Below are 27,079 nucleotides of genomic sequence, written 5' to 3'. Positions count from 1 at the left end.
CCTAGGACTTGCCTACAGTACTGGAAAATCTCATAGTTTCCCCATTTGAACCTTTAGAGAAGGCATCTATCAAATGGCTATCAGTAAAGACTTTTTTCATAGTGGCTATTTCTTCCGCCAGATGCATTGGCAAGCTAAGAGCCTTATCCCACAGGGATCCTTACTGAAAAAATTTAGGAGAAAGCCTAAGGTTCCATCTTTCAAAAATATTACACAAGAAATCTGTTTGAATGTCAGAGAGATTCTGATGTAAAGAATCAATTCCTTCCGAAATTCTGAAGCACTCTTTGTACAACTGACAGGCCCAAACAAGAGTCAGAAAGCCAGCAAAGCCACACTAGCAAGGTGGATTATATGTGTCATTGAGAAATGTTATCTTCTTGCAAAGCTACCATCTCCACTAAAGATTAAAGCCCCTTCCACCCAGGCAACAGCGTCTAACTCCTCTGTTTATACGTCACTATGGGCTTGACTCACTCGCGGCAGATGGGACTAATTCTGGCAAAAGAGTTGCAGTTGTCATGCTTGTCCCACCCTTCATGATGGGTATTGCTGGTAAGCATCATTGTATCATGTGCTGCCTGAAGGACGATGAGGAATGAAAAAAATGCAGCCAGGGAGAGAGCATAAAAGGTTAACACTCAGCTGTGTAACAAACAGAGAGACCCATCTTCAATCCTGTAGACAGGTTTGCCATGGCAATTGTAACTAAAGTGCACATTGTAGTCTGTTTCCTATAAAACTAAGCAGAATATGTTAATGAAGTACATAAGAAGTACATAATGTTCACCAGATCACAATATCAAAAATCCTCTGAAATGATGGTTAAGACTTGAGAAAATCATGCACTGTATTTGGATGCCAATTCACAAATGTACAAATCTTTCCATTATACATTCTCTCTGTAGTTTTAGCTTACAAAATCAAAATTGATCCAAATTGTTGCCTTGTGAACATAGCCAGTTAGTATATACACCAAAAACTGGCATATAAACGGTTTTACAAACAAGTCATAAAATACAGCAGATTTCCTTGCAGTGGGTCCTTTCATGTACGAATATTGGGTCTTGCGTGACATACAGCAATTGTAGGATCCAATGGAATATACATTTCTTGAGGGCCTTCTTGTCGAAGAATAAAGACTCCATTCATAATATCCTCTAGTAAATGTTTATTTAGCAAACTTCACTCTTTAAACAAAAAAATAGAACAATATTTCTCCCCCCCCCCCATTAGAAAACAAGTTGAATGATTCCCACTAATGACCAAAAACTATATCAAAGTGCTACAATGTCAATGATTGGTCCACAGTGTGAGGACAACGCTATCTGTTACAAGCCTGGCCTGAACCTCTGGCCAATGCAGGTTGTTATATTCTATATAAAGAGAAGTCTGTCTCTAAGAGACTGCTGCTACATAATGCAAAGCAGTTTTACTGCTTAAAGGGGAGTTTATTCAAATCCAGATTCATTAATCTGCCATATATAAACATTTCTTCAATTACATGTGAAGATAACTTCTCATAAATGTAGTCATATGGTCCCTTAGAAACAAGGCTGTGTCCCTGGATACGGCCCCTGCTGGAGTGATTGCACAAAGAAACAAGAGTTTTATGTATTTGAAATGTCCGAAAGTTACTGCGTGTCACACAGCCGTCCTGTGGTAATGATTGCTGAAGCCAGGAGGTCAGGCAGGACTCAATCTCTCATCTCTGGCCACTGCTGCCAAAATGTGAGGTGGTCGTATCCAAGAAAGCTATCTAGTTTCTAAGGGACAACATGGCTATGTTTATGAGAAATTATCTTCACACAGGAACATTTTTTTTAATAACATCCAATTGAAGAAATATTTACATATGGCAAATGAATGAAATTTAAATGCCCAGATGGGAAAACCCCTTTAACTTTCCTATTGCAAAGATTTGATGATTCTGTTAAAGTGTAGACCTCCATAAGAAAATTCAATGGACAAGTCCTTCTGAATGAGCCATAACAGGGAGAAAAAGTTCACAAGAAAGAACCACTTGATCCTCCTATTGATTTTAAAATATGTACCAAAATTCTTTGTGTAAACTAGACCTATGGATCTAAATCTACTGGAATGAATAGTCACTCCAGAATTAGAAGGTCAAAACAAAAACAGGGTAAAGCATTTTGGGTTCACTTGCCACAAATTTTGCAATTTGAAACCATTCACATTAGCCCCTTCCCACCAAATTTTTTACTCCCCAACATACGGTACATCTGAATTTTTCAGTTTATAGTCTGTTAATAGCTTGCTTTCTGCAGGACAAATTGTACTTCCTAATAATGCCATATAATATGTATTCTGTACATAGATGAAAAGAAAAAATCTGTATGAGACAGAACCGAAAAAAAAAATCTATCATGCTATTTTAATACAGATTTTGTTTTATGCCATTGTACAGTAACACATTACCTTCTGCGTGTCAGTATAATCATTCGTTTTTTAGAAAAAAAAAAATTAAGGGAGGGCTTATTCAGATCCCTGGGATTTCACAGACTCTTACATTTCTTTCCACTGATCCGTGGTCCATTGATAACATTTAAGAACCGGTCTTATTTTTTTTCATGTTTGTGGATCACAGACGACAATAGAAGCCTATGGGTCCGCAAAAATTAAGACTTACGATAGTTCTGTGCACTCGGTTTTTTCTGTGACGATGCTGATAAACCAGATCTTTATTTCTGTTGTAAAACAATAGTTTTTTTTTCCCCTTATCTTGTAGATGTGAAAAAAAAAAAACAGGTACAAAACACGCTTGCTTAAAATGGGTGTTATGTGCCTTTTGAAAATAATGGATAGCATGCTACATAAAATGCAATGCAATTGGAACAAGAAGGGGCTTGTGCTGATTGCATGTATTTCCTCTAAAATGTAGATGCGATCAGGAATAAGCACCATATGTTTTACATTATTTACATTCAAAACACGTGGTGCTCGTTACAGATCGCATGCGTTTCCTCTGAAACGCAGATGCAATCGGCACAAGCCCCTCCCCGTTCCGACTGCATTGTGTTTCAAAATTTTTTTTTTTTTTTTTTTTTTAAATACAACTTCCACGGCAGTCTGTGAGTTTGTTATGTACACACAACTTTCTGGAATCCCATAAATGGGTCCGAGCAATCAACTGCAGATGGTCTAGGTGACATAACGGTACCTTGGTGTGAAAGGAAAATTGCGGCACAATTTGGCGGGCGGGTTTCATGGATTGGTCAGGTGTGATGTGCGTGTTTTTGCACAAAAATATTGCATGTCCGTAATTGTGCAATTTTACGTGCTAAAATGTAAATGCAGCCATGTGCCCGTTATGGCATGGGAAATTGCACAATTATGGATATATAACATTTCTAGTGCAATACACGCACATCACAACTGACCAGAGTGATAAATCCCCTCCCAAGTGTCTCAATGGTTTTTATTTAAAAAAAAAAACAACAACACGTGTTTCTTTAAATAAAAGCAGACTACACCTAACTGAGTTGTGTTTGTTCTTTTACACTGAACACCCAACACCTTCAACAAATCGGTAGAATTGAGATGTCAAATTTCTACAGATGTTGACGATTAAAATAAAAGTAGTAACAAGCCTCCAGCACAGAAATAAAAATTAAGTGAATCTAACCACTCAAATCTGGTGGTCTTATCGGATCAGTGGTTAAAAGTCTGTGATTGAAGCAGTCTCCAATTATTGACCCATCTGCTATACATGTATAGAGGATGTCAGAAAGAAGTTAAAAAGTCACAAAATTAGTCCAGAAACTGCATGGCAGAAAAAAAGAGTTGCATCATAGGAGAGAATGTTAGACTTGAAAAGGTTCTGCAGAACAATTATCCATAGGTTTGCTCAGATCACTGGAGTTCTGACTTTCAGACCTCTGCGATTCAGCTGATCATGGCATGCAAAGACGGGGAGTCCAGCTCCATTTAGTGGCTTGCAATGGGAACTGCAGCTGAGTTCCTATACAATTCCCAGTGAGAGCCACCCACAAGAGAATGGAGCCAATAGTCAGCTGATCAATGGGGGTCCTAAGTGCTTGACTGCCACCAGTTGGATATTTATCACCTATCCTATTTTTCATAAGTGCGATTGGTGTAGTATTATGTAAAGCGACAAAAAGAGCAACAATCATCTGCAAGTAAGAGGCAGCAAAGAAAAACAAGTGATAGTTATAGCTCCTGATTCAAAATCATCACGTCCATTCAAAGAGAGCCTTTCACTGGGTGTGGGGGATCCTAAACCAGATTTTCCTTTTGCCCCATTCCTAGGGACTGGTGTCCCATCTGCCAAGTACAGCAGAAATTAAGTTGGCAGACACGGATCGTGACTGTGCTCTTGTAGATGCCAACATGTGGGTAACTGAAACCAAGAAGAGTACACTGAAAGATGACAGAGAAAAGTTTTAAGACCTACCAAATTCTCCCTGTCCCTCTAATGGCCACACAAAGGGGTGGTGCCATGATGCTGTAGTGTTTTATATATTAGCCTAAAGTGCAGGCTATCGCAGGCAGTTTATTATCTGAGCGGATGTGGACAGCCCCTTTATAACTTTGCAGAACAAACAGCAAGAAACAGATTTCATCTCCTAGTTGCACCAATGTTCCTTTAAATCTAACTTTTAGGCAATATGCACAGGTAGTTGAACGGTGGTGAAATTTACGCAGTAATTCTGCAAACATCTAAAAGCAGCAGAAATTGTGTGGATTGTGATGCGGTTTTCTGTGGCTCAGGGTAGCGCTCAACCTTTGCCCTGCCTTTCTTTCCCCTGCAGTGTGTGTATGGGGTATTGTGTGCACCAACACTCCAGATGGGAGGAGTGTGAACCCATCATTTTATTTTTGTTAACCTTTTGTCAGTTTATGTGTCTAAAATTTTGTTACTTCAGGGAATTAAAATGTCAAACATTGACGGAGAATAAATTCATAATATATATCTATATTTATATATTATAGTGAGTTGGAAAAATACAAGGAAAAATAAAGGCTTTAAGTGCTGATAGAAATCCAACCCAATTCATATGAAACAAATGATATGTTTGAGCTTGACGCGGTTATTGTCTTATGATGTAGTTTCCAAACTGCGGGGTTTTTTTTATGATTTGTAAAACAACTTACAGTACAGGTTGGACATCACAGCTGTAGAATATTATACATTATCAATGTCCCTGCAGTTCATCCATTCTACATATAATATCATGTATATTGACATTATTCTAGGTGTTTTCCCACTAATGCCATGTCTAGCCAATGACTCCAATAGAAATCTGCTATTCCAGTATATTCAGATAATTCAGTGTGGCTTATTAGGGAAGGGTCCAGTAGAGCCAAACTAAACCAAAGACTAATCTGACAGTCTGCCTAAAGCTATATTCATACGTAGATTAATTGCAGACCTATGTCCATTCATTTCTTTCTGCAGAAAATATATGATAAAAATGTTATCATTGCAGCCCCTGCTGTATAGGCGATATGTGCACTTACATTCTACTATATATGATGCTAATGCCTATGATCCAATGGCAATAAATAAGGCATCCGCCAGACTCACCTGTTGAACTGGAATAGGACCACTCACCACTGTGCCCACCACGTAAGACTACATGATAACATGATATTGATGCACGCGACTTAGTAAATAAGTCTATCATCCAAGGCATAACCCCTTTATATTCCCAAATGTCTGTAGTAGGGGTGTAAAATGGGGGGGGGGGATGTCCAATAAAATACCCAACTGAGGGGTAACTAGCAGCAAACAAAGAAAAATAATTTAGAACTTCCCTGAAGGGCTTGTCCAGTATTATTTAACCAATCTTAATCAATCTAAAATAAAACGTTTTAAAACTTTTTATTTTCAGGATCACTGCTTGCTGTCTGTGAACAGACACAGGTGTTGGGCTCATGACTTGGAACTCTCTTGTGATAAGCCTAATGCCTCGATCATGAGGATGGGTTTTAAGTTTCTGGATTAAAAAAATGGGTGTTACCACTAACAGTAAGCAGTGAACTGGAAAATAGTGATACATTTAAACAAACACAATTTAAAGTCACAAAACTTTTCATTTTACTTTGATTTATTTAGAGCATAACTAAACCTTGAAGCAATTTTGTTATTTAAAAATGAATGGTGCAGGTGATAATAGTAAACTTTATAATATACTTCATTATGGAAAGGAGGTTTTCTGTGAGGCACATGTATATTTTTTTTTTGCTGCCACTTTTCCAAGTGCCACTTTTTTTCCCTTTCTGATACATGTGATGAGTTGCCTGTTTAGTCTCACTTTTTCAACTTTTTGTGGTGTGGGACTTTTTAGTACCAAACTGTAGCTTTCAGAAGTAAATCTGGGCCTAGCATGTTCTGTTTTGGGACTTATTAGGCACAAGAATGGGACAATTTCAGAGCCCAAAATTCTCACAAGTCGTACAAACATCTGGGCTACAGAGATAAAAATATAGAACACTGCATTTAATCCTTGAGGCAGCTAACTTTGGTTGATTCTGCACCTAAAAAGTCTCAAACTGTGAAAAGTCTCACAAAATAAGAAAAAGAAAGCAATAGGAGTGATACATGTCCCCTGTGTCTTTTTTCTTTTCTTACTCCTGTAGTGAGCAGTGCCCCGGAAAGCCTTCTGAAGCATTTCCACTATAGACAGACAAGAATTAACTCTTTCCAAAACTAGATAATATTTTCCTTGATAATACAGCTCTCAGAGGAGATTTGATAGAGTTTAAAGAGTCTTTAGACAATGGCCTCTTTATCTTTGAGGTGTTAGTGGATACAGGAAAGAAAGATGAATTACACTAACTAAATAAGGAAAAAGAAGGACACAGGGACATAGTTCTTTAAGTATATTACAAAGTTTTCTATTATCATCTGCATGATTGATGTATAAAATTTTGTTGAAAGTTTAGTTACGCTTTCATCTTTAAAGGACCTGAGCATCGCCATGATTATAGAATACAATGGGAATGGCCCAACAGACATCCCTATCTAATGATTTGCCTGCTGTCCTACAAGCAAACTGAACTTACCTGAATTTGAAGGCACTGAACTTAGTCACGAGTGTCACCGGTACCCTAAAGACCCAACAGTAGGACTGTCTAGGGATTTTCCCTAGACTTGAAATAGTTAGCTGATTTTCCAGACTATTGCCTTTCCCCTTCTTCCTTTGCGGGATAATGACAATCCAATCAAACAGAATCATGACAGACTTGTTGTGCTTTAGACATGTTGTCTAGTAATCGGCTTGGGTGAGGAGGGGCACAAAAGTTTGGCAGGACTGAAACAGCATGCCACTGCTGCTATAACTGGCTGTTATCTATAGCAAAAGAAATCTAACACTGTATGTTAATATAGAAGAAATAGCTCGTTCGTCCTATGGATCCCACTAGAGGAGCGGCTACCTCTGTGGTGTAGCTTATGTCTTAATTTGCACTGTAAATTGCTTAGTGAGGTAACATGAGTGAGCAATATCACCAAAACTAGTAAACAAACCTATTAAAAAGCATCCAACCAGTCTCCTCAGTGAGGATTTGTCTCTACATGGGCACAGATCTGGAAGAGGTAGATGAGACTTGGCACTGGTATAAGGTAACGGAGGACTGGAATGGGTACTTGTTCAGAAGACCATTCCTACAAGGTGGCGAAGGGAGATGCGGCAATCCTGTAGAACAATACAATTGTTGTGCTTGTTGAATGTTGTCCACCATCTTGTTCTTTTCTCCCCTGAACTTGCCACCATCTTCACATTTTTTAGGGGGATCTTTCTGGTTTCCACTAAATGTGGAATGGCACAGTCTCTGATCCTGAGGTATGATGCACTGTCAAAGAGAAGAGCTTCAAAACAGAACAAATAAAGCTTTGAGGCTTCAATATATGTTGCCAAATGTGATAGCTCAAATGTTCTCTCTGGGAATCAAATGAGGTAAGAAACGGTCTCACCAGGGATTATTTGAAGGCTTGGTGAAACTGAGGCAATGTTGTGGAGTTAATGTCTGAGGTATAATGAGGCAAGGGCAAATCACTACCACAACCAGTGCCAGGTGAAAGGAATTGTGGATTTTCTCCCATGGATATTTCAGGATTGGGTAAAGGAAAATTACAAGGAGGGAGATTGACAGGCAAGAAGCTGAGAAAATGGTTGAAGTCTACTCCTGAGGACAAGGGATCACACAGGGCGGAGAGGTAAGATTCATCTAATGTGGCCTGTGGCATACATGGTGCCAGCTCTGGAGAAGTAAGTGACAGCCCCCCAGACCCATCAGACATAAAAGGATCCATTTCACTTTTAGGGAGGTATGAGGTAGATGTGAACTGGAACCTGTTAGATGAGTCAGTAGAGAAGTTAGATGCTGTCTCAGGGGGATAACTAAGCCCTAACGACAATGAGGTTGGCACTAAGGACTGAGGAATGCCAGTATTGGGTATTGGCTGAAATGATGTAGTATACATCCCTGTGGGAATTATATCTTTTTGCTGCATGCACATAATTGACCCCCACTCTTCTTTTACAACAGCCGATTGACAGCTCATGTGGTTTATGTCATCTTGAGGTTCTGTCTTGATTCGCGGAGCTTCATCACAATGGCTCTTCTTCATGTGCCGGGTTAGGTGGTCCTTGCGCCCAAACATCTGGGCGCAGCAGTGACACTGGAAATCCTTGCGGCCTGTGTGCACAACTAAGTGACGGCGGACATCTTTTCGCGTGTAGAAACAACGATCACAGTGCTCACAGGGATATTTCTTTTCTCGGTTGCCCATAGAAGGTCGGTGATTGTGGCTTTTCAGGTGCTCCAGCACTGTCTGCCGGTCACGGAACACCTGGAGGCATATGGCGCAGCTGAGGTCCCCTCTGGCAATGGCATGTAAGGCAAGATGGCGTCTGTGTCCATATTTTGTGCTGTAGTTTTTACTGCATTCTGGGCATTGTAGGGCAACCCTGTTAGGGTTGTGGGTCTGCAGGTGATTCTTCAGGTGGTCTTTGCGGTGAAACATTTTGCCACAGTGTGAGCATTGATGGGATTTCTGCATAGAGTGAGTGGCCATGTGCCTACAGGGGAGAGAAAAAAATCTTACTAGTCCCATCACTTATAATTAGACTGCACAGAGCAGGATTATATCTAAAAACCTTTGGAGTTGTTTAATTAAGACTAGCACTTTGATTGCCGGCCTTACAGGAAGCCTACCATCAAGAATTTACCTAATAAGGTAGATAGCATGTTCGTAGAAACCTACCATCATAAGTCTTAAACTATCTTTCGCTAATGCTATAACACTTTCTAACCTGATCTACACTTTATATAACTAATATGGTATTTTTTAGCATAGGCACCTGGCCAAAAATGCTGGCCTCTACCAAAAATTAGCATGTTGGTTATATAACGTGTAGATCAGGTAAGAAAGTGTAATATTAGTGAAAGATAGTTTAGGACTTAGCATGTTAGTGGAAACCTACCATCACGTCTACCTTAATCGACTATCAGGTAGATTCCTAATAATAGGTTTCCTTTAAATGGTCAATAACGTTTTCATACAACTATTCTTGTTGAGATACCTTTCAATATATAAAATCACAGCCCCCCATAGACTGTAAATAAGCCATGACACTTATCTATAGACTGCATCATCTCATGATTTAGCCTGGCTTCAAACAAGTGAGTTTGCTTAGTATTATACGCTGACTGTATCTGCCAGAACGCAGAGCTGTCGGAACTAAAGTGACATGCTGTTATATTAGTACAGTGCAGGCAAGCACACACACACAGCGAGTTTGACTAAAGCATAGGGTCACTTAACAAGCTTGCTAATGTGCAGCTGAAATAACCAAGATTTTTCATGATAGTGTTGTAGAAGATATAGGCTGCCTATCTCTGTACCTGCACAACTTGTATTTAGATGCAAATGTCTTGTCGCAAAGCAGCTGGGGGCAAGTGAACCTCCGAGGGAGAGGTGGGCTCTCCTGCTCACTGCTACAAGGAGCATCGAGTCTGTTGGTGTCATGCAGGAATTTGTTCTCGGCACAGTTTTGCTCCTCCTGGGGCTTGGCCTCTGCTTTCCACTCGCTGCTTTGATCGTTGATTGCAGCATCAAAGAAAAGAGTCTTCATCGCAGAACCACTGATGTCACAGCCATGTGCGCAGTCATTTCCCCATCAGTAACAGCATGATGTCTGTTCAATGGAAAATGGTTATAAAGAAACTTAGCTTAAAGGAAATTACATGTCCATGTGTTCCCCATTTCTGGATCTCCTTTATCCTGATTTTTTAAGTGGTTTAAAAAATATGTAGAGGAACCTGGGGTGTTCTGGGGGGTATCATCAGGGCCACTCTGAGAACTGATGGGTTAGAATAGCGCACACATCACTTTACAGTCAATCCACCTCCTCCCTCAGCAGCCAGAGCGCCGGTGACATCAGCGGGTTCCCTGCAATTCCTGCGCATGCACGTTAGTATCTCTATTGTGTTACATGCGCGCAATGAGGATACTACTGTACATGATAATTGCAGAGAGGCCGATGTCACCGGCTCTCTGGCTTTAGAGGGAGGAGGTGGGATTGATTTTAAAATGATGTGTGCACAAGCGGTTCTCAAATTGGCCATGGCAATACCCCCCACAGAGCCCCTCAGATTCATCTGTATATTTTTTAAACCACATTTTTAGGAAAACCTTTTTAGGGCCATCATGATAAAGCATGAACAAGTCTGGACACAGGGGAAAGACATGACATGAAGTGTGACTGATCTACCAATGGTGATTCAAAGGGATAATAGACATAGAATGAAGAAATTAGAGACTGCAGATGGTTGTATTGATGGGATACACTGAGGAAAAAAGATTGACTACTTTATAGATTATGACATGTGCATAAACCAGTGTATGATAAATCTCCCCCATCGTATGTATCTTGGGACTTAAAGAACCTGTCACCAGCTTGCACCCAGTTAAACCACAAAATGTACCTCATATGGCAGGATTACATACAAGATAGGGTCCGTAGGTTTGTTGTTAAGTTGAATTTGTATGTGCATTGAAACTGTATATTTTATAATTGTAGATCCAGACAAATTTTTTTTTGTCCCAATGACAGAGTTTTAAATTTTTATTAGCTGTAATGGGACCAAGGATTGTCAATAAAACTTTATTAGAGACACTTTACAGCTGATCATTGCAGCCTGGGACTACAGAAAAGCATCCAGAGAGCTTCACCAGAGATCACAGTGGGCAGAGGAGTCTGTCTGTAACTATGGGTTCTAGTGTTGTCTTTATAAAGGTCCAACGTTGCCTAATGCCAGAAAAATTATGTTATATTCTCACATACCTCCTCCAGTCAGGGAGGTGGGGTCTCAAGGTCTCTGAATTATTTCATGTTACAGGCAGTCCTTGGGTTACGTTCAGGATAGGTTCTGTAGATTTGTTTGTCAAATTTGTATGCAAGTCGGAACCGTACATAATATAAATGTAACTCCGGCCAAATATTTTTCTGGCGTCTGTGACAACTGGATTTTAAAAATGTTGCATTCTCATAAGAACCAGGCTGTAACTACACCGACGCAGTATCATGTCTGAGCCGAGTGTTTTTTCTGATAAAACAATTATAAAATTATGATAATGAAGCACTGTCGCTTCTGAGGCTGAGCTCCTGGCTTCTCCTAGCAGATCACTGCTTCACAGGATGATGTAATCCCTGGGTTGTGCCTGAAGGCAGAATAATCAATTGATGCACCATCTCCCAGCTGCTGTGTATGAGTGATCCGGCTCAGGTTGATTAGTCCTGTCTGGTCCAGGCCCCGTGTGTAATACAAGCTCCGTGTAACTTGTGCAATCACGCAATCAAGCTTTCGCAAGGTCGTTGATGTTATAATAGTTTTTTCACCACTCAATTAAGGGATTCACCAAGATATGATCTAGCTATAGTATTCTCAAGGTATGTTTGGTTCATAATGCGTCAAATCAACAATAAAGCTTAATTACAGACACCTTTGATAACTGTCACATCTTATCACAGTAAATAAGTACAGAAAATTACCAACATCCAGAGGTCTGTTTGTAATTAGGGGTCGTCTGTAAGTCGGGTGTTCTTAAGTAGGGGACCGCCTGTACTCGATTAAATATGTTTTTCCCAGCCGGGATTTGCACTCACAACAACCAAGGTCTGCTTGGCATAAGAAAACAGAGTCTGGTTGTAAATGGGAGGATTTTTTCTGACTACAGCTTCCATAGAGTTATACTGTGACACAAGCTCAAAGTACTGGTATATAGAGATGGATCTTCTCAGAGATCTCTCTATGTATCACCACATTGGCCTTTTTAAATTACATGTTAAATTGAATAAACATGTACAAGACACATTAAATTAGAGATTTTATATTAACATTACCAGGAAGATCTTAACAATATATACACTCACCGGCCACTTTATTAGGTACACCTGTCCAACTGCTCGTTAACACTTAATTTCTAATCAGCCAATCACATGGCGGCAACTCAGTGCATTTAGGCATGTAGACATGGTCAAGACAATCTCCTGCAGTTCAAACCGAGCATCAGTATGGGGAAGAAAGGTGATTTGAGTACCTTTGAACGTGGCATGGTTGTTGGTGCCAGAAGGGCTGGTCTGAGTATTTCAGAAACTGCTGATCTACTGGGATTTTCACGCACAACCATCTCTAGGGTTTACAGAGAATGGTCCGAAAAAGAAAAAACATCCAGTGAGCGGCAGTTCTGTGGGCGGAAGTGCCTTGTTGATGCCAGAGGTCAGCGGAGAATAGGCAGACTGGTTCGAGCTGATAGAAAGGCAACAGTGACTCAAATCACCACCTGTTACAACCAAGGTAGGCAGAAGAGCATCTCTGAACGCACAGTACGTCGAACTTTGAGGCAGATGGGCTACAGCAGCAGAAGACCACACCGGGTGCCACTCCTTTCAGCTAAGAACAGGAAACTGAGGCTACAATTTGCACAAGCTCATCGAAATTGGACAGTAGAAGATTGGAAAAATGTTGCCTGGTCTGATGAGTCTCGATTTCTGCTGCGACATTCGGATGGTAGGGTCAGAATTTGGCGTCAACAACATGAAAGCATGGATCCATCCTGCCTTGTATCAACGGTTCAGGCTGGTGGTGGTGGTGTCATGGTGTGGGGAATATTTTCTTGGCACTCTTTGGGCCCCTTGGTACCAATTGAGCATCGTTGCAATGCCACAGCCTACCTGAGTATTGTTGCTGACCATGTCCATCCCTTTATGACCACAATGTACCCAACATCTGATGGCTACTTTCAGCAGGATAATGCGCCATGTCATAAAGCTGGAATCATCTCAGACTGGTTTCTTGAACATGACAATGAGTTCACTGGACTCAAATGGCCTCCACAGTCACCAGATCTCAATCCAATAGAGCATTTTTGGGATGTGGTGGAACGGGAGATTCGCAACATGGATGTGCAGCCGACAAATCTGTGGCAACTGTGTGATGCCATCATGTCAATATGGACCAAAATCTCTGAGGAATGCTTCCAGCACCTTGTTGAATCTATGCCACGAAGAATTGAGGCGGTTCTGAAGGCAAAAGGGGGTCCAACCTGTTACTAGCATGGTGTACCTAATAAAGTGGCCGGTGAGTGTATAATAAATGGTCATAAAAAACTAAAGGTCTCTTTGCAAAATGCTGGTTGATCGCTACTGATCACATCCCTTTATTTGAAACGAATATGTGATTTGGATGAGACCCGTCCCCATATGTCCTGCGATCGGTGCAGTAACAGGGGGGGGGGGGGGGGGGGTCAGCTGAAACTGGTCATGTATGGAGAAAGATAAGCCTGTGAGCTCTCTCCATACACCCCCCGCAGCACCAGGAAGTAATAGTATGTCCTGGTGTGCAAAGGGGTTAATCCCTGACCTGAGTGGTTTTGCTGAAAAAACAATCATAAAATTATGATAATGAAGCTCTGGCGCTTCTTCTCTCTCATATTAAGTATGCACTGCTTCAGAGAATGATGTAATCTATCGCGTTGTGACCGACAGGCAGAAATAATCAAGCACTGCCTCAACCCCCAGTCCTGTGTACGAGTTATCCAGCTCACGTTGATTAGTCCTGTCTGGACAGTTCAGGAAGCTCCATGTAATGTGGCAGGCTGAAAGCAATCCACCTTTCCCAAGGTCCTGAATGTTATAATTGTTTTCAGGAAAAAACACTCAGCTCAGGGATTAAACAAGATATGCTTCTGCATCAGTGTAGTTACAGCATTCTCAAGGTATGATTGTTTCATAATGCATGAAATCATATGGTAGATATCCTTTAACCCCTTAAGGACCAGGCCCTTTTTTGTTCTTTCATTTCTATTTTTCACTCCCCACAATCAAAAATCTATAACTTTTTTATTTTAACACATAAAGAGCTGTGTGGTGGCTTGTTTTCTGTATTCCAAACTGCACTTCATAGTGATGGTATTTATTCTTCCATGCCGTGTACTGGCAAGTGTGAAAAAAATTCCAAATGCAGGGAAATTGGTGAAAAAACGCATTTGCAACGTTTTCTTGTGGGCTTGAATTTTACTGATCACTTTTTACAGAATTTTTTATATTTTTCAAAATGGCAAAAAAGTGCCATTTTAAAATTTGGCCGTTATTTTCATTACAGGGTTAAACGCAGTGAAAAAACGTTTTCATTTTATTTTGATAGATTTGGCATTTTCGGACGCGGCAATACCTGATGTGTTTATGATTTTTACTGTTCATTTACATTTATATCAGTTCAAGGGAAAGGGGGGTGATTTGAATTTGATTTTTTTACTATTTTTGAGACTCCTTAGGGTACTTTAACCTGATTGATCCTATCATAAACAGCCATACTACAGTATGGCTGTATAAGGGGATTTTCCTCCTCATTCATTACAATGTGCAATTAACACACAGTAATGAATGGGTTAAATCCAGACAGTCTTCAGAAGACCCGAGGCTGTCATGGCAACTGATCGCCGCTACCCGACGACTTCACGGGGAGCGACGATCTCCAACAAGATGGCAGCGCCATATTTTTGAAGCCGGCAATGTGCGGGTTAACACCCACGATCGATGCTAGCACCGATCGCAGGTTTTTCCAGTATGTATTTGCTGCGATATGCAGCAAAGACCTACCGGCTATGGATAGGGCTCAGCCTGTGAGCCCTCTCCATGCACCCGCAGCCGACCCGTGAGGTGCTATGTCATGGGTCGTGAAAGGGTTAAAGGGAACCAGTCATTAGAAATGGGCCCAATTAGCCACTACTAGTATGTTGTCAATCAGCTTAACACCTTCCAGATCATGTTTCAATCATGGCTCAATGTGGTTCCATCATGCAGAAAATCAACTTTGAAGTGAGTTGTACACTGGTATAAAGTCAAGGAGGCGGAGAGTTTAACATTGAAGTTCAGCTCCTCTCATGTGATTGACATCATGCACCGGACTTCAGGAGATCTGCCTAGTGATGTTGCTGGATGCAGGACTATCAATTCCAGTAAAGGGGATGTTCTAAGCAGGGAAAATTTCAATGCTAAATTCTCCACCTCTTTGACTTTATACAACTAATCCCACATCTTACTTCAAAGCGGATTTTCTGGATGATGCCCCCATACAGAACCATGAAACAACATTATCTGGAAGGTGTTTAGCTGGTGTGTGCCCCCTCCAGCAGGAGATTTTCTTCTGAAAAAACCATGTTTTGGTAGGATAGCAGCTGTGCCAAACTCCTTCCATTAACAGATCGTGTATTGCACGGAGCTCTGAGATGTTCATTGCCTGGGCTATGCCTCATTCATGCACACAAAATGTGCCATTTAGCCATGGTCCCTTTTACGTAGGTCGTCTGTAATTTAAATGGAACCTACTACCACATATCTACCTATAAAGGTAGATCTGGGTGGTAGGTGGATCTATAAAGCCCTTTTAAGGGCTAATCCTCACATCCCCGCAATAGTTTGACAACTTTAATTCGGCAAATATGTACATTTTGTAAAGTGGCTACATGGCGCGGCTACTCCACGCCCCAGTAGGCTCTTTGTTCCTCCTACCAAAAATCTTCGGCACCCAGCTTCTCGTAGCTGCACGCCCTCGTTCGATAATCCAATCGTCTGTGCATGGGCAGAACAGCAGGCCTGCGGCTGTGCGGTCACTGCTCCGAAGCCGGAGCCACTGTGCATGCGCAGACGGCAGGTTTCTCAGACGAGGGTGCGTAGCTAGGAATTTTGGTAGGAGGAACAAAAAGGCTACTGGGGCGTGGAGTAGTCGCGCCGTGTAGCCTCAGCTCCGGCTACTCCACGCCCCATTAGCCGCTTTACAAGATTTACATATTTGGCGAATTAAAGTTAGCAAAGGATTGTGGAGGAAGTGAGGATTAGCCCTTAAAAGGGCTATCCTCACGTCTTATAGATCCACCTACCACCCAATCTACCTTTATAGGTAGATATGTGGTGGTATATTGCCACTCACACAAAAAAAAAAAAGGGATGTCATCAGGGAGCGGCAATTGGTTGCCATGACAGCTGCGGGTCCTCATCACACCCGGGGCTGCATGGCACATGCAGTTTCGTTCCAATGAGCCAGTGAAAATGGCATACGCTGCAATCCTATAGTATTGTAGTATATGGTAGGAATGATCAGACCATATAAAATGTAATAAAAAGTAATCAAAAGGTCACACAATCCTCAAAATGGTATCAATGAAAACATCAGAAATAGATTTTTGAGGGTGGAGAGCGAAAAATGAACGAAAAAACACTGTGTCCTTACAGGGTTAAACACCAGAACAATTACTGAGTAATTTTTGGCTGCTGATGTTCTGTTATTGAGGAATCCCAGTCGGCCCTCTGATAATGAATGTGGTCACAGTTTTATAAAATGTTCTACAAACTTTTCTAGGTTTTTAATCTGTCTTGATACAGCTACATGTAAGATCAAAATATGTATGTGCATCCCGAACTGTAATCAGCATACATGTTAGGCACTAAGCTTGTCATGCAATACAGATACTGTTTTATAATTGAAAGGCAATATAAAGTAAGTGTCTCCAGACATCACAGGCTCTTACCTACTGTAAAATATCTTGCATCACCCCTCTGGGAGACAACGCAGGAAACGCCTCACCATCTTCTAACCTGCAAGAATATGATGCATAAATCAGCCTTGAAAGAAAGGTGTCATTTATGTTAAATATTTTTAAAGGAAAACTACCATCAAAATCAATAACACTTAACCGTTGCACTTACTTATAGATCCAGGTGGTCATCTAATATTTTTTATCCATGGCCTCAACTTTTAAAAATGATGCTAATATGGTTACCAGTAAATATGAGCAGACCTGAGGTACAAAATTGGACATATTGCCGAATGGGAAAATTGACGCCCCTAGCCGTGGCTATGATTGGCCAGGTCACGCAGCCGAACCTAGAACTTGAAAGTCAGGTCCACTATTTTCAAGTTACTGGAGCCCCTCCTTGCTGCAGCTTCACAGGCTGTTACATTGTCTCACTCTACCCCTGCGGAAACGGATACATGGGCTGGTCGGACCCCACATCTGAGCATGGTGTAGTGTACCAGAGTCCTTGCATCATAGAGATATATGATGCAAGGAGTCTCTGTCTGCCAACTGGATTGCAGTGCTGACATTGTTTTAGTTGTACAAAAACTTTTGTTTTAATTTGAGCAGGGGTTGAGCTTATTTTGTTGTTTGGAATAATTAGTGTGCTCTATAGTCCTGGCTTTTTGGCACATGCCGATACCAAACAGTTTTTTTAACACCTGTTGGCTTGGTTTTTATCTTATCTAGACTGTAACTTTAGTCAGCCTACTACACATTGAAGAGTAAATAATGGACGCTACAGGAGTCCGTTAAAGCATGAGATATCCCCTCGTTTGTCTTCTGTCAGCACCCAGTAGAGTGAGGCTGTGTTCACACATTGCATTTATATTATATAAACTATACGCAGTCTTCAATGCTGGTGCTCCTGTACCTCCGCATATCTCCCTGTCAGGGGGTCCATGTGTACACGAGCACTGGGGACTGAGGGTCAGATACAAGTAGTTGAAGAACAAGTGTTGTGTAGTTATCAGGGTGCATATTAGTGGCTGGAGACAGTGCGGTTAGTAAATGAGGCTTCACATGTAAGTGCATATGGGGCTGTAAACTAAGTACTATATGAAGAATAATGGCTGTGTGGAATGCTGAGGTGTAAGTGTTGGGGCTCGAGGTAATATCAGGGCAGAGGCTAGATACGCGTCCAGGGGCAGGTTATTTGTGTTGTGGCGTTGTACGTACCCCGTTATTCCGCTTCCCGCCGGTTCCGTTATCCCCCGAGGCCGCAGGACAGAGTTGATGTGCGCGGTGGATTCTGGGAGTGACGTGATGTCGCGGCGTGGAAGAGAGCGGGGATGACTCTAGGCTCCCCGGGGTACGGAGAACAGTAGGCCGCCAGGGACAGAACAGCTTGAGTTGCGGTAACGGTGTTGCCTGAGGCCGGGTTCGGGTCCGCTGCGTGTCAAGGACTTTCAATCACTCACCCGCCTCCACCAACATGGCGGCTCCTCCCGCCTGGTGTTTGCTCTGCCTCCGCTAACATGGCGGCGCCCGGGGGAATGCTTCCGGCAGTGATGGAGCCTCTCATGGTCCTCCTGCTTCTTACCCTTCCAGGACTTCACCAGGCAGAGAAGGAATGGGACCCAGCCGGGTATTTGTTATACTGCCCCTGCATGGGTGAGTTTATGCGGGAGCTCCCCACACTCCAACAGCATATGAAGGAACAAGATGACCCCTTTCTAGAAGTGAGAGCAGGGCAGACTCTGTCACAAACTTCAGCACTGCCTGAATAGGGTCCGGATCACATACACTGACCCCTCTCTAAAAGTCATGCTGGGGTCATAATGCCCTCTGCCCTGCTAGAGTCATTCTGTATGTCCACATCTGCAGATGGGAAGCCGTCACGGCACACTGATCCCTCTCCAGGGGCCACCCCGCACGCCGAGCTCCTGGGCCAGGGGCCACCCCGCACGCCGAGCTCCTGGGCCAGGGGCCACCCCGCACGCCGAGCTCCTGGGCCAGGGGCCACCCCGCACGCCGAGCTCCTGGGCCAGGGGCCACCCCGCACGCCGAGCTCCTGGGCCAGGGGCCACCCCGCACGCCGAGCTCCTGGGCCAGGGGCCACCCCGCACGCCGAGCTCCTGGGCCAGGGGCCACCCCGCACGCCGAGCTCCTGGGCCAGGGGCCACCCCGCACGCCGAGCTCCTGGGCCAGGGGCCACCCCGCACGCCGAGCTCCTGGGCCAGGGGCCACCCCGCACGCCGAGCTCCTGGGCCAGGGGCCACCCCGCACGCCGGGCTCCTGGGCCAGGGGCCACCCCGCACGCCGGGCTCCTGGGCCAGGGGCCACCCCGCACGCCGGGCTCCTGGGCCAGGGGCCACCCCGCACGCCGGGCTCCTGGGCCAGGGGCCACCCCGCACGCCGAGCTCCTGGGCCAGGGGCCACCCCGCACGCCGAGCTCCTGGGCCAGGGGCCACCCCGCACGCCGAGCTCCTGGGCCAGGGGCCACCCCGCACGCCGAGCTCCTGGGCCAGGGGCCACCCCGCACGCCGAGCTCCTGGGCCAGGGGCCACCCCGCACGCCGAGCTCCTGGGCCAGGGGCCACCCCGCACGCCGAGCTCCTGGGCCAGGGGCCACCCCGCACGCCGAGCTCCTGGGCCAGGGGCCACCCCGCACGCCGAGCTCCTGGGCCAGGGGCCACCCCGCACGCCGAGCTCCTGTACACTAAACCCTTTCCAGGTAGAGGGATTTTTTGGGGGGAAGGTTTAACCCTATTTTCTTAACATCCTTCAAGGGTTCCCTATTTACTTATTTTACAAGTTAATCTGTATGTTCTGATGTATTAATGTTTAGTCATCCCATCCTCCTCCCTTCCTTTTCTTACCCTCCAGGGGCATCACCACCCAGTCTTCTGCCTGCTACGGAAATATACTTTATTGCCAAAATGCATAATCCATGTAAGCTGATCATAAATACTGTACTGAAGTTCGAGGAATGATGGCAGTGCACATCGCAGCTGCACAAAGTGTTTCATCATGTGGACAGGCTGGGGAATCTTGTTGCTGTGCATTAATAACACTCGGTGGTTTTGAATTTTTTTATTTTTTTTTGCACAGGGCGCTTTGGCAATCAGGCGGATCACTTCCTTGGCTCTTTGGCTTTTGCCAAGATGGTAAATCGAACTCTGGTTATCCCACCGTGGATTGTTTACAACCACCATCGTCCTCCATACACTAATGTGAGTTGTGGGATTCATTGTCTGTGATGGGGAGTGAGTTGGAGGACTAATTATGTCTCTACAGGTGCATGTATCCTTTGAAGAGTTTTTCCAGCTGGCTCCCCTACACCAGTACCACAGAGTGATGAGCATGGAAGACTTCATGGAGACTTTTGCTCCCAAGTACTGGCCAGCTGAGAAGCGCATTGCTTACTGTTTCGCAGCAGCTGCTCAGCGGAGTCCTGATAAAAAGAGCTGCCCTATGAAGGTGAATGGTGGTTTTGTGACAGTTCTTATTGTTGCTGCATCATGTTTCTTCTAATTGTTTGAATCCGATATTATGTCCCTTTATATAAAAGCACCAATCTTTTCTACTTTACCTTGTGTGCTCCTAGCAACTTCACTGTGACTAGCCTGCAGTCATTCATCTATGTGTGTCTGTAGGCTAAATGGGAATTTCAGGACATTTTAATCACCTATTCTTAGGCTATGTCATCAATATTAAATTACATCTACCATCAGTTTGCGGGAGCAGACAGTGGAGTGGCAGTGCGGGGCATGCATAAACTAAAAGACAGCTAGACATCAGCCTGAGCACCTCTGGATAATCTGCATATCTTTTAATACTCTTTTTCCAGCTAAAACCGTTCCAGGACCAGCATAACAGAGGGAGCATGTGATTTCCACACATCTCCCATCATTCAAACTGATGGTAGATGTCCTTTAAATTGTTTAGAGGGTCTGACACCTGGCACATTCAAAATTAGAGTCTGCGTCACATGCCTATGCTCTCATTCAATTGAATAGTGCTGAGATACGATACCATGCAAAGCCAGTGAAGAAACAGAAGGACTTCTTTGAATGATGCTGTTTCTTAAGAGCTGTGGGGATGCTGGTGTCTGAAACTCACTAATTTGATATTATGATAATGTTTTGTTTCAGACTGCTGGGAATCCTTGTTAAAAGGTTGAACAGGGGACTTCAAGTCCCCCATAGCTGCCCTATAATGCCTAATTCCAGCATCCTCATAGATTAATTACATTTTTTTTTTAAACCCCCTTAATCACGTATGCTTAAGCAGCAATCAAAAAACAAAATTCAGACAACCTGTTTAACCTACAGCATATTTCTAAATGATAATAAGTTATATTGTACTGTAAATTCACATTTGTTTGTTCTATATTTCTACTAGGATGGGAATCCCTTTGGCCCCTTCTGGGATCATTTCCATGTGGACTTTACTCGCTCTGAGCTGTTTGACGGCATTAATTTTAGTGCTTATTACAAAGATGTTTGGCAAAGCCGGTGAGTGACAATGAAATGTGTCAATAATCAGATATAATACTAGTCGTTGGGGGGAATTTATCTGAACAATGCTGCAGATATGCTAAGAAATGGGGGAGAACATGTTTTCACTCACTGCTTCGTATGAAGGTGTGAAGTCACCAAAGGGATGAGTGGTTGAAAATCTAATAACCTCTTGTACTTAAATATACCATTTATCACATGCAAATTTGGTGAATTTTTGATATGTACAAGATAACATGGGCAATTTAATAGCATGTATGAAAGTTGCATATACTGAAATGTTTATTTTTAGTTCATGTTACTCCTCCCTAGGGTATAATGGTCCTGCCTTTATCCACAGTTTTGTTTTTGATGCTGAAACTACATGTAGGCATCAACACGTGTTAAGTACTTGTGGAACAAAACTGTAAAAGGGTTAAAATAATCCAGGATGTTAGGATATTGTGTGGAGCTAACAATGACAACATATTTATATAAAGGCAGTCCAATGATTGTAAATATTACATGTTTTAACATGTTGTCCATGTAAATAAAAAAAATAAAATTTATCTGAATTTGACAGGTATCCTCCCTCCAAACACCCAGTTCTTTCCCTCCCAGGGGCACCAGCACAGTTTCCGGTGCTAGAAGAACACAGGAGTTTACAGAAGTACTTGGTTTGGTCTGAAAAAATGGTTCAAGAAGGGGAGAAGCAAATTGAAAATGTACTGGTCAAGCCGTATGTGGGGGTTCACCTGAGAATTGGTTCTGATTGGGTGAGTAACCATGACAGAGACTGGGAAAAGGCAATCTCACTAAGTGTATGGAACTGCCTCCTGGAAATGTAAAAAATAACTTTAGAAATGATGCCCCTTGTATTAGCACACCACATGTACCGTATATACTCAAGTAATAATAATAATTCTTTATTTATATAGCGCACACAGATTACGCAGCGCTGCACAAGCATATCAAATTGGTCCCTGTCCCCATGGGCTTCACAATCTAAACAAACTAACAGTATGTTTTGAAGTGTTGGAGGAAACCCGAGTACCCGGAGGAAACCCGAGTACCCGGAGGAAACCCGAGTACCCGGAGGGAACATACAAACTCTTTGCAGATGTTGACCTGGGTGGGATTCGACCCCAGGACCCCAGTGCTGCAAGGCAGAAGTGCTACTCAATCAGCCACCGTGCCGCCCTAAGCAGAGACCCCTAATTTTACCACTAAAAACTGGGAAAAACCAATGACTCGCGTATAAGCCGAGGGTGGGAAATGCATTGGTCACAGCCTCCCTGTATATAGCCTGCCAGCCCACATAGTCACCATATAAAAAAAAAATACTACTCGCCATTCAGACGGCCTGGGCAGCGCCTCTTCTATCTTCATGCGCGTGGCAGGTCCGCGACAACTCCGTGGGCAGTGCCTCTTCTTTCTTCATGTGCACCAGCAGCAGGTCAGCGACGGCTCCATGCGCACGGCATACAACTGCTTCCCGGGCCGTCGGAATGGTGAGTAGTGGCCCCTCCCATATACTCCTCCCCATGCCTTGTGCCTGCTTACTGGTCACAGTTCATGTCATTTGACCAGGGTGACATCATCTCACTTAGCTTCTCAATAATAGCAAACTGTACCCCATGCATGTATCAGACCACATGAAGTCACAGCAGCCTCCATGGACTTCTATTCCTTTCCATCATCCATTGAGGCTGTTGTGATCTCATGTAACCACATACATGGGGTACAGTTTGCTATTCTTAGAAGTCTGAAGGACCTGCGATGATGTCACTAATCACGTTATGAATAACAAGGATCCGTGTAAAAAGAGTCACACAATATTTCCTATCTGTACATAGAGCTTTATATGTCTGGAGTTGGATATTAGACGACTGTTCCTAAGTACAAGGAGGCATCGCAGTGATTTGAAGAGACACAGAGCAGTCAGTCACAATAAAGGGGCGTCAGAAAAGCTCATTTGCATATCAGAAAAATGGCTGTAATTAAGGTACAGTGCCTCACTAACAGCTAATTTTAAGTGATATGGGGAGGACTTGTAACCCTTTATCAGCAGGCATTGTTATTTAGGGTGGTCAAAATCTGGTGACAGGTCCTCTTTAAGGTTATACAGGATGCAAACAGTCCTGGGAACCGTTTCTTGCATATAGTTTGTCATCGCTCGGCCACCAATGAGAACTGAAAGTAGCATGACCAAGAGTAGTGTGTCACCATGGAATTCACAGCCTTGTGCATGAGTTCATTGTTGTGAATTAGGATGCGTTCTAGCTGCATAAACAATGGCTAAGGGTGAAGACATACTGGGCGTTTTTAGGCCGTTTTTGGGCATGCGTTTTTGACAGGTTTGACCAATTATCTTAATCCAAACTGGTCAAAAACGCATGCGTTTTTCAATAACGCATGCGTTTCTTAACGATCTGAAAACGCACTAACTAAAAACGGCCTAAAAACGCCATGTGTGTCTTCACCCTAACACTCATCCTAAACTCTACGTTGTGTGCAGAAGGGTCAATCTACCCGAAGTATTGGTACTATATAGGAAATACAATAATCTAAGACATCCCTTCACCTACAGGTGAATGCTTGCAAGATGTTGAAGGATGGTACAGCTGGTCCACATTTTATGGCTTCCCCTCAGTGTGTTGGATATGATCGTCAGAAAGCCAAGCCGCTAACCGTGAACATGTGTCTCCCCGACCTCAAAGAGATTAAGCGGGCACTGGCACACTGGGTAAAGAAGACCAATGCTAAATCTGTATATATAGCTACAGACTCCACATCTTACTCTATTGAACTACAGAAAGCTTTAGGAGAAAAGGTGAGTGGGGTTTAATGTTCCTTAGCAGCATTTTGCTGTATCATACTTGATATTCTGGGCAGAAAAAAAAATGTCTGTTACATATCTGTCACTCATTGGGACAGCAAGGCAACAAGGTATAGTATCACATTCTACAATGTATTTATCACATAACACCCAAAGCCTACCGAGAGGTATAGTAAAATGTCATGCTCCAACCTATGAGGTAACTGGAATCCAGCAGAATTGTAAATTCAGAAAAGGCTTTTATAATAGATGTATTCCAGAATGTGAACCTCTGGAACAACAATAATTGTATAATTGGTATGGGCATATAAGTCTCATGACACATCACTGGCTATGCTATGTGGAAATTTTGTGTATGTTGTGAATGGGTCCACTAGGTACACTTCTTACAAAAAGGGTTATTTGGTTTGTGAGTTAGATTTCAGGATGAACCTAAAATGCATTCTAATCTTTACAGCTAAACCTAATGTAATCATTTCTAAACTTTTGAAAGTATTTGTCATTACTTTTTGCACAATTTACAGTTAAGATCCTTGTAGGAGAACAGGAAAGTTCACAACTGTTGTTTGTTTCATGAATTTCCCGATAAATTTCCCTGTTCAAATAGAATTGGTATTTAACCAGTTAAAGGGGTCGGCCACCTTTTATATTAAGTGTCCTACTTTTTCCCTGTTATTAGTAGTGTGTAAATGTCCTGTGCTGTGACCCATGGGTCCCAAATGACTTCAAATAGAGGTACAGTGCCTGTCCTGGTTGCCTCTATCCTTTCAAACAACATCAATAAATTGACACACTGTTTTTAACTGCTGTGAACGACATGGCCAAAGTTTTCCATTTTGCTGTTTTTATCTAATTTAACCGCTGTGCCGGCTCCTGCAGTTAGTGTTTTGAGCGTTTTACTAGTAAGGCGCTGAGCAGATGCCAGTTCAGCTCTGCAAGGGCGGTGAGTCGGCATCAGGAATTTCAGGGTGTCAAGGTTAATCTACCACTGACATCCCCACTTAACACCTGTGGTCGGAGTGAGCTTCGATTGTCGGTATTAACCCTTTAAATGCCAAGGTCAGCATGCCCGCGGCAGCCCAAAACCAAGCAGACTTAATAAGCCCTTCTATGTCCGAATTGCCAGATAAATAAAGATTGTATAGCCAATAAAAAGTGACAATGCCAATCAACTCTGAATGGTGCAGCTTCCCTTCAGTGCCATGTAGTCTGTCCATACAGCAGGTTACCACCACATATTGGGTTATTGGTATACTTGGGGGAGATTTGTAGAGCATTTTGGTATTTTATCCACTGAGGTTGTGTTTTTCAAAAAAATTTACACATTCATTTGGCTACCCCGTTTTGTTTTTAACCCCTGTAAAACAATTTAAGGGTTAACAAACTTCATAAAAGGGGTTAAGGGATATAGTTTCTATAATGGGGTAATATATATATATATATATATATATATATGACATTTGATAAACGTTAGTAAATTATTTTGCTGTTATAACTGTTGAAAAAGTAAAAAATGTTGAATTTCAGAAATTGAGAAATTTTTTAAATATTCGCCAAATATCCAATTTTTCATAAATAAAAGCATAACCTATCACCAAAATTTTCTTAAAATCACCTGGATATATTAAAGTTTTCCAAAGTTATAACCACTTATGGGCCGTGTCAGGAAGGTTAAAAATGGCTTTGGCGGCAAGGGGTTAATGAGTGATCATTATATGACCTACCAGAAACCTGTCTCCTCTGCAAGGCAGTTACAGGTGCAGGATAAATCAAAGGGCCAGTAGCATTTTATTTTAATACTTCTTGCATATGTCCAATACATAAACATTTTTCTCCCAGGATATGCAGAATTTTAAATAACAATTATTAGCATTTTACGTTATATTTAAGAACCTATTTGAAGACTTTTCTTGTAATAGTCCTTTTAAATTTTTTTTATTTTTCTTTGTAGGTGAAGGTTGTGAGTTTGCAGCCAGATGTGGCACAAATAGATTTGTATATTCTTGGACAGTCTGATCACTTTATTGGAAACTGTGTGTCTTCATTCACAGCATTTGTGAAGAGGGGACGTGATATACAGGGAAAACCGTCCTCGTTCTTCGGGTTGGACTTGGTGGCTAGGAAGCCTGATGAGCTATGAAATAGTGCAAAGGCATGATCCACCGGATACTCCTAAACTATTCTCAAAGAGACTTGACAACTAACAAGACAATTTTAATTCCTGCAATCTGAATTTAATATACCTTAAAGGACATCTAACATCAGATTCACGGATGGTAGACTAGTCCTGATCACATGATCCTTTTAATCTTTATCTGACAGGAACAGCTTTTAGAACAACCCAGAACACCACGATTTGGATGAAAAAGTGCCTCGAGCTTCTAATCGCCACGTCCCACCTTGCCCCACCTGAGCTGGAGACTCGCCTAGTGCAGGGTTGTTAATAAATTATAAGCCGGGGGAGCCGAGGGGTGCTCAAGTGACGTAAGCCTGAGTAGCTCAGGTTGATTTGCATATTTTTTCAACTTAATTTTTCATCCCAGAGTTTTAGGTTATTATAAGTTGTTCCTGGTTGATTAAACATGGAAGGAAGCATGTGAGTTGGAAATCTGATGGTAGATGTCCTTAAAGGGAACCTACCACCACGAATCTACCTATAAAGGTAGATCGG

At 42.7% G+C, this 27,079-nt stretch overlaps 2 protein-coding genes across 14 annotated transcripts in view; one reads left to right on the top strand and one right to left on the bottom strand.

Annotated features, from left to right (window-relative positions):
* PLAGL2 (PLAG1 like zinc finger 2) overlaps window positions 1–18,685 on the bottom strand; it is a 26,477-nt gene extending 7,792 nt beyond the window's left edge. The window contains exons 1-5 of one of the 12 annotated variants that reach the window (XR_011847710.1): window positions 18,308–18,531; window positions 17,081–17,147; window positions 9,895–10,187; window positions 5,570–9,068; window positions 2,755–4,381 (exon numbers count right to left, since the gene is read on the bottom strand). Coding sequence is in view for 8 of the 12 variants with exons in the window: in XM_072110732.1 (XP_071966833.1) it covers window positions 7,967–9,068; window positions 9,895–10,124 (1,332 nt within the window). In the remaining 4 variants the exon portion in view is untranslated. The other 11 variants (XR_011847711.1, XR_011847712.1, XM_072110732.1 and 8 more) reach the window with 11 other exon arrangements.
* Window positions 18,027–27,079, top strand: POFUT1 (protein O-fucosyltransferase 1). 2 transcript variants are annotated; one of them, XM_072110740.1, is made up of 7 exons: window positions 18,027–18,440; window positions 20,182–20,303; window positions 20,368–20,550; window positions 21,475–21,587; window positions 22,153–22,345; window positions 24,160–24,402; window positions 26,360–27,079. In XM_072110740.1, exons 2-7 carry the CDS (start codon window positions 20,235–20,237, stop codon window positions 26,546–26,548), a joined length of 990 nt encoding a protein of 329 aa, XP_071966841.1. In that variant the 5' UTR covers window positions 18,027–18,440; window positions 20,182–20,234; the 3' UTR covers window positions 26,549–27,079. The 2 variants fall into 2 exon arrangements, with proteins under 2 accessions (XP_071966841.1, XP_071966840.1); XM_072110739.1 differs by lacking the exon at window positions 18,027–18,440 and adding an exon at window positions 18,607–18,742 and having other exon boundaries at window positions 26,360–27,078.

This window comes from Engystomops pustulosus, chromosome 6 (assembly GCF_040894005.1).
Source record: "Engystomops pustulosus chromosome 6, aEngPut4.maternal, whole genome shotgun sequence".
NCBI classification, from domain to species: Eukaryota; Metazoa; Chordata; class Amphibia; order Anura; family Leptodactylidae; genus Engystomops; species Engystomops pustulosus.
The sequence above is the reverse complement of the archived record's forward strand: the minus strand, read 5'-3'. Positions and strand labels throughout refer to the sequence as shown.